A 15,907-nucleotide genomic window follows, 5' to 3' on the forward strand; every position below is an offset into this window, starting at 1 on the left:
GGGCCTCAGTTTCCCCGTGTCGTCCCCCCCAGGGCCTCCCAGTATGTCCCACTCCCGCTGTGGGCCCCACCGGTGCATCCCAGTGTTCCCAGTGTCCCCTTAGGACCCCTCCAGTCCACCCCAGTGCCTCCACTCCGTCCCGGTCCTCCCTTAGGACCCCCCCAGATCCATCCCAGTGCCCCCAGCCCCCCTTAGGACCCCCCCAGTCTGTCTCAGTGCCTCCAGTCCATCCCAGTCCCACCTCAGGCCCCCTCCAGTCAATCCCAATGCCCCCCCAGGCCCCCTCAGTCCATCCCAGTACCCCCCCAGGCCCCCTCAGTCCATCCCAGTCCCCCCAGTCCATCCCAGTACCCCCCCAGGCCCCCTCAGTCCATCCCAGTCCCCCCAGTCCATCCCAGTGCCCCCTCAGGCCCCCTCAGTCCATCCCAGTCCCCCCAGTCCATCCCAGTGCCCCCCCACGCCCCCTCAGTCCATCCCAGCCCCCCCAGTCCATCCCAGTGCCCCCTCAGGCCCCCTCAGTCCATCCCAGTCCCCCCAGTCCATCCCAGTACCCCCCCACGCCCCCTCAGTCCATCCCAGCCCCCCCAGTCCATCCCAGTGCCCCCTCAGGCCCCCTCAGTCCATCCCAGTCCATCCCAGTGCCCCCCCAGGCCCCCTCAGTCCATCCCAGTCCCCCCAGTCCATCCCAGTGCCCCCCCTGGCCCCCTCAGTCCATCCCAGTGCCCCCAGTCCATCCCAGTGCCCCCCCAGTCAATCCCAGTGCCCCCCCAGACCCCCCTAGTCCATCCCAGTTACCCCCTAGAGTCCCCACAGTGGCTCCAGTCTCTCTCAGGACCCTCCCCCGGTCCATCCCAGTTCCCCCTTAGCGTCCCCTCCCAGCCCATCCCAGTGCCCCCAGTTCATCCCAGTGCCCTCCCAGACCCTCCCAGTTCCTCCAGCCCGCCCCAGCCCCCCCTCCCCAGTCTGTTCCAGTGCCCCATTAGGACCCCCCTAGTCCATCCCAGTGCCCCCAGTTCATCCCAGTGCCCCCCCAGAGCCCCCCAGTTCATCCCAGTGCCCCCTCAGGATCCCCCCAGTCCCTCCCAGTCCCCCCTTAGAACCCCTCAGTCCATTCCAATGCCCCCCTCGCCCCCCCCCCTCCCATCTGAGTTCCCCCAGTCCCTCCCAGTCCCCCCCTTAGAACCTCCCCCAGCCCATCCAAGTGCCCCCAGTCCCCCCTCAGGACGACCCCCCCAGTCCATCCCAGTCTCTCCCAGTCCCCCCTTAGGCACCCACCAGTCCATCCCAGTGTCCCCCCCTGCGACGCCCTCAGCCCATCTCTGTGCCCCCAGTACCTCCCTGTCCCCCACTCAGAACCCACCCCAGTGCCCCCAGTTCATCCCAGTCCCCCCTTAGACCCCCCCCAGCCCACCCCAGTGCCCCCAGTTCATCCCAGTCGCCCCTCAGGACACCCCCCCCCCATCCCATCCCAATGCCCCCAGTTCATCCCAGTCCCCCCTTAGGCACCCACCGGTCCATCCCAGTGCCCCCCCCACCCCCGACACCCTCAGCCCATCCCAGTGCCTCCAGTTCATCCCAGTCCCCCCTTAGACCCCCCCCCCCAGCCCATCCCAGTGCCCCCAGTCCCTCCCAGTTCCCCCCCCCAGCCCCTCCCGGGGTCGTGATCCCACATCCTGCCCCCGCCCGACCCGGGGAAACGCTCAACAAAGGAGTTTCCTGCTGGGGGGGCCCGGACGCCTGGGTCCCTCCCGGACGCCTGGGTCCCTCCCTGCCAACGGGAGGGGGCCTGGGGGGGGGAGGGGGCCACAGCCGCAGGCCGGCCGCTTTCCCGCTGCCTCAAGTTGCCCAAAGTCGCCCAAACTTTCCCCAAACTTCACCCCTCCCAGACGCCTGGGTCCCTCCAGGAGCCCCCCAAAAGTGGGGGGGGGGGGGGCCAGGGTGGGACCCGGACGCCTGGGTCCCCTCGGAGGGGACCTGGGGGGTGGGAGGGGGCAGCCCGGACGCCCGGGTCCCCCCAGCTGTGGGGCACAAGACAGGGGGCCTGGACGCCTGGGCCCCCCCCCCACCGGTGCCGCTATGGGGCTGTGGCTGCTCTGGCTGTGGGTCCCGCTGGGCTTCGCCGAGGAGGGTGAGTGAGGGGGGCTGCGGGAGGGGGGTGTGGGGCCCCGACGCCTGGGTCCCCTCGGGATGGGGGTCCCGAACTCCTGGGTCCCCCTGGGGATGGGGAGGGGGATCAAGGGGTCCCGAATGCCTGGGTCCCCTCGAGATGTGGGTCCCGGACGCCTGGGTCCCCTGGGGACGGGGAGACCAGGACCCCCCCTCCCACCCCGAGGGGACCCAGGTGTCTGGGGCTGGGGGGGTGGGTGTCACCACAGTATCCCCCCTTGTCACCCCCCCGTGTCCCCCCCCAGAGACGCTGCTCAACACGCGGCTGGAGACGAGTGACCTCAAATGGACTGTGTACCCCCCGGGGGAGGGGCAGGTGAGGGGACGGGGTGGGGGACACGGGGACAGGGGGGGCGTGGGGGGACAGGGGGGACGTGGGGGGACACTGGGGGGATGTGGGGGACACGGGGACAGGGAGAGCGGGGTGTCCCCATCGTCGCTCACCTCTCTGTCCCCCCCTATGTTCCCCATCTGTGTGCTCCCTAATCCCCCCCAATGTCCCCTATGTCCCCCAATCCCTAATGTCCCCCTCTCTCCCCATTCTCCCCCTGTCCCACTGTGTCCCCCATGTCCCCCCCCATCCCCGTGTCCCTTGATGTCCCCCCTGTCCCCCCATCCCCATGTCCCCCCGTCCCCTCTGTCCCCTGTGTCCCCCCTGTCCCCATGCCCTCCCATCCCTAATCTCTCCCCATGTCCCCTAATGTCCCCCCCGTTCCCCATGTCCCCTCCTGTTCCCATGTCCCCTTGTTTCCCCCATGTCCCCACATCACTGTCCCACCATGTCCCCGTGTCCTGCCTTGTCCCCATGTCCCCCCGTGTCCCACATCCCTTAATGTCCCCCCGTGTCCCCCCCGTTCCCTTTCCCTGTGTCCCCTCACATCCCCCTGTCCCCCTGTCCCCCCGTCCCCCCATCCCCATGTCCCCCTATGCCTGATATCCCCCCGTCCCTAATGTCCCCCGTGTCCCCCCTATTCTCCTGTCCCTATGTCCCCCTGTCCCCCCATCCCTAATGTCCCCCCATCCCCCATATGTCCCCCTGTCCCCCCATCCCTAATGTCCCCTGTCCCCCATATGTCCCCCTGTCCCCCCATCCCTAATGTCCCCCCCGTCCCCCATATGTCCCCCTGTCCCCCCATCCCTAATGTCCCCCCGTCCCCCATATGTCCCCCTGTCCCCCCATCCCTAATGTCCCCCCGTCCCTATATGTCCCCCTGTCCCCCCATCCCTATATGTCCCCCTGTCCCCCCATCCCTAATGTCCCCCCCGTCCCCTGTATGTCCCCCTGTCCCCCCATCCCTATATGTCCCCCTGTCCCCCCATCCCCAATGTCCCCCCCGTGCCCTTGTCCCCCCATGTCCCCCCGTCCCTGCTGTCCCCCCCGTCCCCGCGGTGGCAGTGGGAGGAGCTGAGCGGGCTGGACGAGGAGCGCCAGGCCTCGGTGCGCACCTTCGAGGTCTGCTCGGGGCTGGGCCCCCCCGGCCCCCCCCCAGAACAGCTGGCTGCGCTCGGGCTGGGTGCCGCGCCGGGGGGCCACCCACGTCTACGCCGAGCTGCGCTTCACCCTGCTGGCCTGCGACAGCCTGCCCCGCCCGCGCCACGCCCGCCACGCCCGCCGCGGGGACACCCCCGCGGACACCGACACCCCCATGGACACCCCTGGGGACGTCCTCGGGGACACAGACGTCCTCGGGGACACCCCCAGGGACATCCCCAGGGACGGACCCACCCACCGGGGTGCTCTGGGGGATGGTCCCAGCGGTGAGGTTGCCCTTAGCAACGGCCCCGGCAACCGGGATGCCCTTAGCAACGGCCCCGGCTACCGGGATGCTGCTGGAAACGGCCTTGGCAACAACCCTGGCAACCAGGATGCCCTTAGCAACAGCCCTGGCAACCGGGATGCCCTTAGCAACGGCCTTGGAAACGGTCCTGGCAACCGTGATACCCATAGCAACGGCCCCGGCGACCGTGGTGCTCTTAGCAAGGGTCTTGGCAACGATCTTGGCAACCACGATGCTCATAGCAACGGCCCTGGCAACCACGATGCCTGTAGCAACAGCCTTGCAAACGGCCCTGGCAACCACGATACCTATAGCAACAGCCCTGGCAACCACATTTCTCCTACCAACGGCCATAGAAACCAGGATGTCCGTGGCAACGGCCTTGGCAACGACCCTAGAAACCGCGATGGTCCTGGCAACGGCCTTGGAAACGGCCCTGGCAACCACATTTCCCTTAGCGACGGCCCTGGCAACCGTGATGCCCATAGCGATGGCCCTGGCAACCATGATGCTCTTAGCAACAACCTTGGCAACGGCCCTGGCAACCGTGATGCGCTTAGCAACGGCCTTGGCAACGACCCTAGAAACCGCGATGGTCCTGGCAACGGCCTTGGAAACGGCCCAGGCAACCACATTTCCCTTAGCGACGGCCCTGGCAACCGCGATGCCCGTAGCGCCGGCCCCTCCCGCCGCCGCCGCAGCCCGTCCCCCCCCCCGCCCCTGCAAAGAAACCTTCAACGTCTTCTACCACGAGGCGGACGCCGACACGGCCACGGCCCTGACCCCCCCCTGGATGGAGAACCCCTACGTCAAGGTGGACACGGTGGCGGCCGAGCACCTCTCGCGCCGGGCGGGGGGCGCCGGGGGGGGCCGGCCCTCCGGCCGCGTCAACCGCAAAACCCTGCGCTTGGGGCCCCTGAGCCGCGCCGGGTTTTATCTGGCTTTCCAGGACCTGGGGGCCTGCATGGCCCTGCTCTCCGTCCGCCTCTACTTCCAGCGCTGCCCCGAGGTCACCACGCGCCTGGCCCGCTTCCCGGCCACCGTCCCGCGGGAGCTGGTGGCCCCGGTGGCCGGACAGTGCCTGGAAGGGGCCGTGCCGGCGGGGGCCGGGGCCCCCGTCATGTATTGCCGGGAGGACGGGAGGTGGGCAGAGCCCCCCGCCCAGGGCTGCGTCTGCGGCCCCGGCAGGGAGCCCGATGGGGGGCTGGGGTGTCGCGGTGAGTGATGGGGGGGGCGCGTTGGAGCGGCCTGGGGGGGGCTTTGGGGCGGTCCTGAGGGTCCCTGGGGAGGGGTCGGAGCAGCTGGGGGAGCTCTGGGCGTGAGCTGGAGCAGCCTGGGGGGCTCTGGGGGGGTCCTGGGGGACTCTGAGGGGAAGTTGGAGCAGCCTGGGGGGCTCCAGGGGGGGTCCTGGGGGGCTCTGGGGATGAGTTGGAGCATCCAGGGGGGCTCTGGAGGTGTGTTGGAGCAGCCGGGGGGGACTCTGGGGGGGTCCTGAGGGTCCCTCAGGGTGAGTTGGAGCATCCTGGGGGCCTCCAGGGGGGTCCTGGGGGGCTCTGAGGGGAAGCTGGAGCAGCCTGGGGGGCCCCAGGGGGTCCTGGGCGTGAGTTGGAGCAGCCTGGGGGGCTCTGGGGGGTCCTGGGAGGCTCTGAGGGGGAGTTGGAGCAGCCTGGAGGGCTCTGGGGGGGTTCTGAGGGCCCTGGGGGGGCAGTTGGAGCAGCCGGGGGGGCTCTGGGGGTCCCTGGGGGGATCTGGAGGTGAGTTGGAGCATCCTGGGGGGCTCCAGGGGTGTCCTGAGGGTCCCTGGGGGGTGGTTTGGAGCAGTCTGGGGGGCTGTAGAGGGTCCGGGGGGGCTCTAGGGGGGGGTTGGAGCAGTCTGGGGGAGTCTGGGGGTCCCTGGGGGGGAGTTGGAGTGTCATGGGGGGCTCTGGGGGTCCCTGGAGTCTCTGGAGGGGGGTTGGAGCATTTGGGGGGGGCTCAGGGGGGGTCCTGGGGGGCTTGGAAGCAACCAGGGGGGTCCCTGGGGGATCTGGGGGGGGCTTAGGGTCCCTGGGGGGGGAGTTGGAGCACGCTGGGGGTCTGGGGGAGCACTCGGACGCCTGGGTCCCTTCTGACCCCTCTTCGCCCCCCTCCCCCCCCCAGCCTGCCCTCCCGAAACCTTCAAGGCGGAGGCGGGGGGGGGTCGGTGCGAACCCTGCCCCCCCCTCAGCCAGGCCCCCTCCCCCGGGGCCACCTCCTGTCCCTGTCGCCCCGGCTTCTACCGGGCCCCCGGCGAGGGACCCGCGCTGCGCTGCTCCGGTCAGCACGGGGGGGCACGGGGGGGGCACGGGGGGCTGGGGACATGGGGGGGCACGGGGGGAGACATGGCGGGGCATGAGGAGGGTCTGAGAGGGACATGGGGGGGGGGACATGGGGGGGGCCTGGAGGTGGGGGTGGGGGGCTGTTGGGGATCCGAACTCCTGGGTCCCTGGGTCTGGGGGGGGGGTCCCAGACGCCCGGCTCCTTGGGTGGGGGGCAGATGGGGCCATGGGGGGGCCTGAACTCCCAGATCCGTGGGTCTGGGGGGGGGGTCTCAGACGCTTGGGTCCATGGCGGGGTGGGGGCACAGGGGGCCTGGATGCCTGGGTCCGAGGGTGGAGGGCTGTGGGGGGGTCTGGATGCCCGGGTCCATTGTAGGGGGGGGGCACAGGGTGCCTGGGTCTCTGGGTCTGGGGGGGTCCCAGACACCTGGATCCATGGGGGGGGGGGGGGGGGGGGTGGCGCGCAGGGTGCCGGGACGCCTGTGTCCCTGGGTTTGGGGGTGTGTCTCCCACCCCTATGGGTGGTGCCCCCCCCCTCACCCCCCATCTTGCCCCCCCCCCCCCAGCCCCCCCCCTCGGCCCCCCGTAGCCTGGTGGCCCGGCTGAACGGCTCGGGGGTACGCCTGGAGTGGAGCACCCCCTTGGACGGGGGGGGACGCCCCGACATCACCTACGCCGTGGGGTGCCGGGCCTGCCCCGAGCGGGCGCCCTGCGGCCCCTGCTCCCGCCTGGCCTTCGTCCCCGCGGCCACCGGCCTCCGCGTCCCCGGCGTCACCGTCACCGGCCTCCGGCCCTACGTCACCTACGGCTTCAGCGTCAGCGCCCGCAACGGCGTCTCCCACCTCAGCCCCCTCCCGGCCCCCGCCCAGGAGCTCAACGTCACCACCACCAAGGACGGTGAGAGGCCGGGGCCGGGGGGGGACACGCGACCCCCCCACAAACCCGGCTGGGACCCCGAAATCCATCGGGGGGCCCCCAAAATCCATCCCGGGACCCCCCCCCCCCCGGAACTTGATCTGGGACCCCAAAACCTCACCTGGCACCCCAAAACCCATCCTGGGACCCCAAAACCTGAGCTGGGACCCCCAGAACTTGATCCGGGACCCAAAAACATCACCTGGGACCCCCAAACCCATTGTGGGACCCCCAAACCCATCCTGGGACACCAAAACTCATCATAGGACCCCAAAATACATCCTGGGACTCCCGAAACTTGATCTGGGACCCCAAAACCTCACCTGGCACCCCCAAAACCCATCCTGGGACCATCTCTCGGGCTCCCAAACCCATCCTGGGACCCCGGAAATCCATCCTGGGACCCCAAAATCCATAACGGGATGTGAAAAATCCATCCCGGGATCCCAAAATCCATCCTGGGACCACCCCTGGGACCCCAAAACCTGAGCTGGGACCCCCAGAACTTGATCTGGGACCCCAAAATGTCACCTGGGACCCCCGAATCCATTGTGGGACCCCCAACCCCATCCTGGGACCCCCAACCCCATCCTGGCACCCCAAAACTCGTCATAGGACCCCAAAATACATCCTGGGACTCCCAAAACTTGATCTGGGGCCCCAAAACCTGACCTGGGGTCCCTAAACCTGGTCTTAGACCCCCAAAACCTACCCTGGGGCTCCAAACCCACCCTGGGACCCCCCCCCGGGACCCCCCCCGAACCCCTAAATCTGCCTTGGAACCCCCAAAACCTGACCTGAGGCCCCTTGGGATCCCCCCGCCCCTCCCCCCAGTGCCGCTGCCGGTGTATGACGTGGTCCGGATCGGGGGGTCCCCCACGGGGGTGACGCTGTCGTGGCCGACCCCCCCCCCCGGCCCCCCCCGGGGGTCACGTCCTCGACTACGAGGTCAAATACTACGAGAAGGTGAGGGGGGGGGGCATCGGGGGGAGGTTCTGGGGGGTCCCGGGGGTCACTGAAGGGCTCCAGGAGGACATTTGGGGGTCCTGGGGGTATTGGGGAGCTCACGGGGCATCGGGGGGGGGGTCCCAAGGGACAAGGGGGGGACCTGGGGGGCATCTGGGGGTGCTGAGGGGCATTGAGGGGTCCTAGAGGCTGCTGGGGGGGGCTTCTGGGTGATATTTGGGGGGAGCTGGGGGGCATTGGGGGTCTCGGAGGGGACCCGAGGGACACTGGGGAGTACTTGAGAGGCACTGGGGGTCCCTGGGGGGCATTGGGGGGGCCCTGAGGGGCATCTGGGGGGTATTGGGCGTCCCTGGGAGGGACTGGGGGGGCCCTGAAGGGTACTGGGGGGGCCTGGTGCTATTGGGGGGGCTCTGGGGGTTTTGGGGGGTCCCTGAGGGGATATCGGGGGGTGCTGGGGTGGGGGGGGGCGTCTGACTCCTGTAGGTGGGGGGCGGCGAGGGCCCCCCCATGTTCCTGAAGGTGCCGGCGCCGCGGGCGGAGCTGGGGGGGCTGCGCCGGGGGGGCCTCTACGGGGTGCGGGTCCGGGCCCGCTCCGAGGCCGGGTACGGGGACTTCGGCCCCGAGACCGCCGTCACCACCCAGGGCGCCGGTGAGCTCCCCCCCGAGCCCCCCCCCACCCCAAAGCCCCTCCTTACCACCCCCCCGGGACCCCCCAACACACCTGCACCCCCCAATGCCCCCCCAGCCTCCCCCGGCGCCCCCCCAACCCACCCCAAAACCCCCTGGGACCCCCCAAGACCCACCCCAGACCCCCCCCCAACTCCCCCCCCCCCCCCCCGACCCCCCTGATCCCCTGGGACCCCCCCGGGAACCCCCCCAACCCCTTTGGGACCCCCGTAACACCCCCGGGAGCCCCCCCTGTGCCCCCCCCAATCCCTTTGGGACCCTGGGGGACCCCCATAACCCCCCTGGGAGCTCCCCTGGGACCCCCCCAACCCCTTGGGACCCCTTTGGGACCCCCACAACCCCCCCTTGGGACCTTCCCGACCCCTTTGGGACCCTGGGGGCCCCCCCGGCCTCCCCGGCCCCCCGGCACTGACGGGTGCCTGCAGAGGGGTCGCGGGGGGAGCACGGGGGGCTGGTGGCAGGGGCGGCTGCCCTGGGGGGGCTCCTGGTGCTGGCGCTGCTGGCGGGGACCCTGCTCTGCTTCAGGTGAGGGGGGGGCTGGGGGGGGCGCGGGGGGGGTCCGGGGTGTCCCTGGGGGGGGGGGCAGGGGTCTGGAAGGGAGTCCCTGGGGGGGGCTCTGGGGGTCCTGGGGGGGCTCAGGGCGGGAATTGGAGCATCCTGGGCGTCCCTGGGGGGGTTTCTGAGGTCCCTGGGGGGGCTCTGGGCGTCCTGGGGGTCCCTGGGATCTCAGGGTGAGACGGGGGGGGGGACTGGGGGGGGGTTTCTGGGGGGTTCCTGGGGGACTGGGGGGGTCCCTGGGGTCTCAGGGTGGGTCAGGGGGGGCCTGGGGTATTTGGGGGCATCGGGGGGGTCCCGGGGGGTCCTTGGGGACCCTGGGGGGTCTCAGGGGGCCGCAATCCCCCTGTCACCATGTTCCCCCCCACCCCGGCAGGCGCCACAGCCACCGGCACAAGGAGGACGCGGATCGGCACGGCCACCACGGTGAGGGTCACCCGGGGTCACCCAGGGTCACCCAGGGTCACCCAGTGTCCCTGACCTCGGGGTGACAGTGTCACGGGGTCACCCGGTGTCCCCACGTCCCCCTGGTGACGGTGACGGTGGCACTGTCCCCGTGTCCCCCTGCCCCTGGGGTGTTGGTGACGGTGACGGTGGCACTGTCCCCGTGTCCCCCTGCCCCTGGGGTGTTGGTGACGGTGACGGTGACGGTGGCACTGTCCCCGTGTCGCTGGTGGCAGGCGGGAAGCTGTACATCGACCCCCTGACCTACGAGGACCCCGGGGTGGCCCTGAGGGACTTCGCCCAGGAGATCGACGTCGCCTGCGTCAAGATCGAGGAGGTCATCGGGGCAGGTGACAGCCCCCGGCCCAGCCGTGTCCCCAGCCGTGTCCCCAGTGGTGGCCCTGCCCTTTTTCCCATTGATGTCCCCAGTGATGTCCCCAATGATGTCCCCATCCCTGTCCCCATCCATGTCCCCAGTGATGTCCCAAATGTCCCCCCCTTCTGTCCCCAGGGGAGTTCGGGGAGGTGGGGGGGGGCTCTGGGGTCTCTCCCTGTCCACGATGTCCCCAATGTCCCCAATGTCCCCGTGTCCCCAGGGGAGTTCAGGGAGGTGGGGGGGGGGGCTCTGGGGTCTCTCCCTGTCCCACGATGTCCCCAATGTCCCCAATGTCCCCGTGTCCCCAGGGGGAGTTCAGGGAGGTGGGGGGGGGGCTCTGGGGGGCTCTCCCTGTCCCACGATGTCCCCAGTGTCCCAATGTCCCCGTGTCCCCAGGGGAGTTCAGGGAGGTGGGGGGGGGGGCTCTGGGGGGCTGTCCCTGTCCCACAATGTCCCCAATGTCCCCGTGTCCCCCCTGTTCCCAGGGGAGTTCGGGGAGGTGTGCCGGGGCCGGCTGGCGCTGCCGGGGCGCCCCGAGTCGCCGGTGGCGGTGAAGACGCTGAAGGGGGGCGCGGGGGAGCGGCAGCGCCGGGATTTCCTGGGGGAGGCCGGCCCGCATGGGGCAGTTCGCCCACCCCAACGTGGTGCGGCTGCGCGGGGTGGTGACGGCCAGCGCCCCCGCCATGATCCTCACCGAGTTCATGGAGAACGGCGCCCCTCGACGCCTTCCTGCGGGTACGGGGACACGGGGACAGGGGGGGACGCGGGGGGACACGGGGACATTGCGGGGGATGTGGGAACATGGGGAGACACGGGGGACACCGAGGACATGGGGGGGATGTAGGGGACATGGGGGGACATGGGATATGGGGTCACAGGGGACATGGGGGACACACAAGAGGTGGGGGGGGGATATGGGGGCACGGGACGTCTGGGACACGGGGGAAGTGGGGACATTGGGGACGCTTGGGATACAGGGGGACGTGGGGGGACGACCTTGGGATATGGGTGACATGGGAGATATGAGGGACATCGGAGGACGTGGGGGACACATGAGACATGGGGGACACGGGGAGATGGTGGGGGACGCTTGGGATATGGGGCACATGGACGACGTGGTGGGGGACACTTGGAACATGGGTGACATGGGGGACACGTGGGGTATGGGGGACACACGGTGACACAGCAGACGGGGGCCACCAGCAGCGTGTCCGAGGTCACCACCATGAGGGTGACCATGTCCCCGCAGGGCCGGGTGGGGGACGCTGGGCCCGCTGCAGCTGGTGGCCATGCTGCGGGGCATCGCGGCCGGCATGCGGTACCTGGCCGAGACCGGCTTCGTCCACCGCGACCTGGCCGCCCGCAACATCCTGGTGGACGCCCAGCTGGTCTGCAAGGTCTCCGACTTCGGGCTGTCCCGCGCCCTGGAGGAGGAGAGCTCGGCCGACCCCACCTACACCAGCTCCCTGGTGAGGAGGGCACCCCCCCGGGGGGCGGGGGCTGGCCGGACGCCTGGGCCCTCTGCGGGGATGGGGTCTCACCAGGGTTGGGGTGTCTTCAGAATTGGGGTCTCACCAGGGTTGGGGTCTCTCAAGGGTTTGAAGTCTCTCAGGGGCTGGGGTCTCTCCAGGGTTGGAGTCTCACCAAAGTTGGGGTCCCATCAGGAATGGGGTCCCACCAGGGTTGGGGTCTCTCTAGAATTGGGCTCTCACCAGGGTTGGAGTCTCTCAAGGGTTGAAGTCTCTCAGGGGCTGGGGTCCCACCAGGGTTGGGGTGTCTCCAGGGTTGAGGTATTTCCAGAGTTGGAGTCCCTCTGGAATTGGGATCTCACCCGGGTTGGGGGTCTCGCAGGGGGTTGAGGTTTCTCAGGGGTTGGAGTGCCTCAAGCGTTGGGGTCCCACCAAAGTTAGGGTCTCTCCAGAGTTGGGGTCCCACCAGGGTCGGGGTTTCTCCAGATGCCCAGATCTCTCCAGGGCTGGGGTCCCTCCGGGGTTTGGGGCCTCAGACACACCTGGGTCCCACCAGGGCTGGGGTCTCAATAGGGTCGGGGGTCCCACCAGGACCGAGGTTCTCCAGGCTCTCAGTAGGGTTGGGCGCCCTGGAGGATTTGGGGTCCCCCCAGGGTTGGGGTCCCTGGGGAGGGGGGTTCCTGTGGGGGGGGGGTCGCCCATCTGCCTGGGTCACCCGCCGGCACCCGGTGGCAGGGGGGGAAGATCCCCATCCGGTGGACGGCGCCGGAGGCCATCGCCTTCCGCAAGTTCACTTCGGCCAGCGACGCCTGGAGCTACGGCATCGTCATGTGGGAGGTGATGTCCTTCGGGGAGCGACCCTACTGGGACATGTCCAACCAGGACGTGAGTCGCCCCGGGGTCCCGGGGGGGGGCGGGGAAGGAGGGGGGGGGGGGGCGCACCCGGATGCCGGGGTCCCCAGGGGTGGGATGGGGGCAAGGGGGGCACCCGGACACCTGGGTCCCCCTCAGGGTGGGAGGTCCTATGGGTGGAGGGTCCCCAGGACTCCTGGGTCCCATGGTGGACGGGGGGGGTGGGGGGCAGAGCCACCGGGTTGGGGGGTTGGGATCCAGGTGTCTGGGCCCCCCAAGTGTGGGGAGAGGCAGTTGGAGCCTCCTCAGGAGCAGCTGGGGGTGATCAGGGGTAATTAGGGCTAATTGGGGGTAATCAGCCCCCAGCTGCTGCGCCCGCACGCCGGGGTCCCTGGTAGGTCAGGGGGTCACCGGCAATCCTGGGACCCCCCCCCTCCGGGAACCTGGGACCCCGGGAGCGGGGTCGGGGGGGCCCGGACGTCTGGGTCCTCTATGGGGCAGGGGCTTTGCTGGGTCCCCCCATGGGGCAGGGGGTCCCCTGGATGCCTGCGTCCCCAGAAGGGGGGGTCAGAGGCCCCAGACGCCTGGGTTGTCGTCCCCCCCGGACCACCCGCATCTCCTGACCCCCATGTCCCGTGTCCCCCCCCCCTCCAAGGTGATCAACGCCATCGAGCAGGATTACCGGCTGCCGCCGCCCCCCCCGCTGCCCCACGGCGCTGCACCGCCTGATGCTGGACTGCTGGCAGCGCGACCGCAACGCCCGGCCCCGCTTCCCCGACATCGTCAGCGCCCTCGACCGCCTCATCCGCCATCCCGCCACCCTCCGCGTCACCGCCCCCGACACCCACCGGTGCGCGGGGCCGGGGGGCACGGACGCCTGGGCTCATGGGTGGGGGGTCCCAGGATGCCTGGGTCTATGGGTGGGGGGGTCCCAGGAGCCTGGGTCTATGGGTGGGGGGGTCCCAGGGTGCCTGGGTCCTTGGATGGTGGGGGGTCCCAGGAGCCTGGGTCTATGGGTGGGGGGTCCCAGGATGCCGGGGTCCTTGGGTGGGGGGTCCCAGAAGCCTGGGTCCATGGGTGGGGGGGGGTCACAGGGTGCCTGGGTCCGTGGGTCGGGGGTCTCCTGGACACCTGGGTCCCCTTGGGGCAGGGCATTATGGGGTGCCGTGGGGCTGAGCCAGTCCCTGGTCCCCCCGCAGGCCGTCCCCGCCCCGGCTGGCGCAGCCCGGCCCCCCCGGCCCCCCCGGGCCCCCCCTTCGCCTCGGTGGGCGAGTGGCTGCGCACCCTCCAGCTGGGCCGATACGAGGAGACCTTCAGCAGCGCCGGCGTCACCAGCCTGGAGCTGCTGCCGCGGCTGCGCAGCGAGTACGGGGGGGACACGGGGGGACACGGGGGCGCGGGGGCACCTGGGGACATGTGGAGACACAGGGGGACAAGGGGGCGTTAGGGGGACAGGGGGGACATGGAGGGACATGGGGGGGCACACGGTGATGCCGGGATGGGGGGGGCATGGGGGCATAGGGGGATATGGGGACATGATGAAATAGGGGGACACGGGGACGGAGGGGACATGGAGGCGTAGGGGAGATACAGGGACATGGGGGGAGACGGGGATACAGGGGGACACGGGGACAAGGGGGGGGACAAAGGAACGTGGGGGGGGATACAGGGACATGGGGGGCCAGGGGGGACGTGGGGACATGTGAGGACATGGGGGGACACAGGGACATTGGGGGGGATACGGGGACGTGGGGGGACATGAGGGTACATGTGGGGACATGGGGACACAGGGGAACGAGGGGCATATGGGGGACATGGGGGATGGGGGACACAGGGGGGTGTTGGGGACATGGGGACACAGGGGGGTCATCAGGGGACATGGGGGGACACGGGGAAATGAGGGGACATGGGGACAGGGGACATCTGGGGAGATGGAGGGATGTGGAATGTGGGGGGACGTGGGACCTTGGGGGACGCGGGGGACATGAGGGGGGCAGAGGGACACACGGGGGACGTGGGGCCACGGCGGTGACCCCGTTGTCCCCCGCAGGGACCTGCTGCGCATGGGGGTGACGCTGGCCGGCCACCAGCAGCGGATCCTCGACAGCGCCCAGAGCCTGCAGAGCCCCCCCAAGGGAGACCCCCACTTCTGAGCCCACCCCCCCCCGCCCTGGCCCCGGCCCTGCCAAGATGGCCGCCAGGGCGCCACGGACCCGCTCAGAGGGGCTGGGCCCTGGGTGAGTCACCAAGATGGCCGCCAAGCCAAGATGGACACCCCGAGATGGACGTCGAGTCGAGATGGCCGCCCAAGATGGCCGCCAAGCCAAGATGGCCGCCCCAAGATGGCCGACAAACCAAGATGGCTGCACCAAGATGGCCGCCAAACCAAGATGGCCGCCACAAGATGGCCACCCTGCGCCCTGCCCTGTGATACCAAAGCGTGACTTTGCCCCATGATGTCACTGTGACATCACCGGCGCCGCCGACGTCGTCGCTTGCTGCCCGGGGACTCCAGGTTGGTGATGTCACGGGGTGGTGGGCGGGGCCTGGCGTGTGATGTCACGCCCCCGGTGCGCCTGTGATGTCACTACTCGCAACCTCATTGGCCCCTCCCCGGTGATGTCATAAGGGCCCTGATGATGTCGCAGCTCCTTGGCCCCGCCCCTTCTGTTGATCCGGAGTGGGCGGGGTCAGGGAAGCCACGCCCAGGGGTGACGCTCGGGTGGGCGTGGCCCAGATGGGCGTGGTCTGGGTGGGCGGGGCCACAAGTGGGCGTGGTCTCGGCGGGCGGGGCCCTCCCGGGGGTTTTATTGTGCTCCTTCGGGGCAGGTTTTCCCCAAATTCTGTTATTTATGGCCGAAGTCGCAGCCAATAAAACGCTGGCGACGGCGGCTCCCCCGCGCCCCGCCCGCCGTATGCAAATGAGGGGGGCGGGGCCAGCCCGGGGCGTCCTCGATGTCCCCGGCGTCCCCAAGGCCACCCACGGTCCCCAGCATCACCAAGGGCCGACCGTGATCCTGGGCGTCCCCCAAGGCCATCGCGGTCCCAGCTGTCCCCGTTGTCCCCAAGGGCCACCACAACCCCAGCTGTCCCCAAGGTCCCCAAGGCCACCACGGTCCCAGCTGTCCCCGTTGTCCCCCAAGGGCCACTGGCAACCCCAGGTGTCCCCAAGGCCACCATGGTCCCAGGTGTCCCCATGGTCCCAGCTGTCCCCGTTGTCCCCAAGGGCCACCGCAACCCCAGGTGTCCCCAAGGCCACCATGGTCCCAGGTGTCCCCATGGTCCCAGCTGTCCCCGTTGTCCCCGAGGGCCACCACAACCCCAGCTGTCCCCAAGGTCCCCAAGACCACCATGATCCCAGGTGTTCCCACAGTCCCAGGTGTCACCAAGGGCCACCATGAT

General features: G+C 70.0%; 1 protein-coding gene across 1 annotated transcript; it reads left to right on the forward strand.

Moving 5' to 3' along the window:
• Window positions 1–1,646: 1,646 nt before the first annotated feature.
• LOC128901784 (ephrin type-B receptor 4-like) lies at window positions 1,647–15,503 on the forward strand. The gene is given in 22 exon segments (XM_054183935.1): window positions 1,647–2,128; window positions 2,412–2,482; window positions 3,563–3,631; window positions 3,633–4,373; window positions 4,375–5,161; window positions 6,084–6,239; window positions 6,809–7,138; window positions 7,991–8,061; window positions 8,063–8,122; window positions 8,606–8,771; window positions 9,235–9,334; window positions 9,741–9,790; window positions 10,045–10,158; window positions 10,670–10,794; window positions 10,796–10,900; window positions 10,902–10,915; window positions 11,434–11,653; window positions 12,389–12,538; window positions 13,161–13,208; window positions 13,210–13,355; window positions 13,705–13,870; window positions 14,556–15,503. Coding segments are annotated over 22 exon segments (4,122 nt in total). The 5' UTR covers window positions 1,647–2,076; the 3' UTR covers window positions 14,937–15,503.
• Window positions 15,504–15,907: the final 404 nt, after the last annotated feature.

Source organism: Rissa tridactyla, chromosome 28 (assembly GCF_028500815.1).
Source record: "Rissa tridactyla isolate bRisTri1 chromosome 28, bRisTri1.patW.cur.20221130, whole genome shotgun sequence".
Taxonomy (NCBI): domain Eukaryota; kingdom Metazoa; phylum Chordata; class Aves; order Charadriiformes; family Laridae; genus Rissa; species Rissa tridactyla.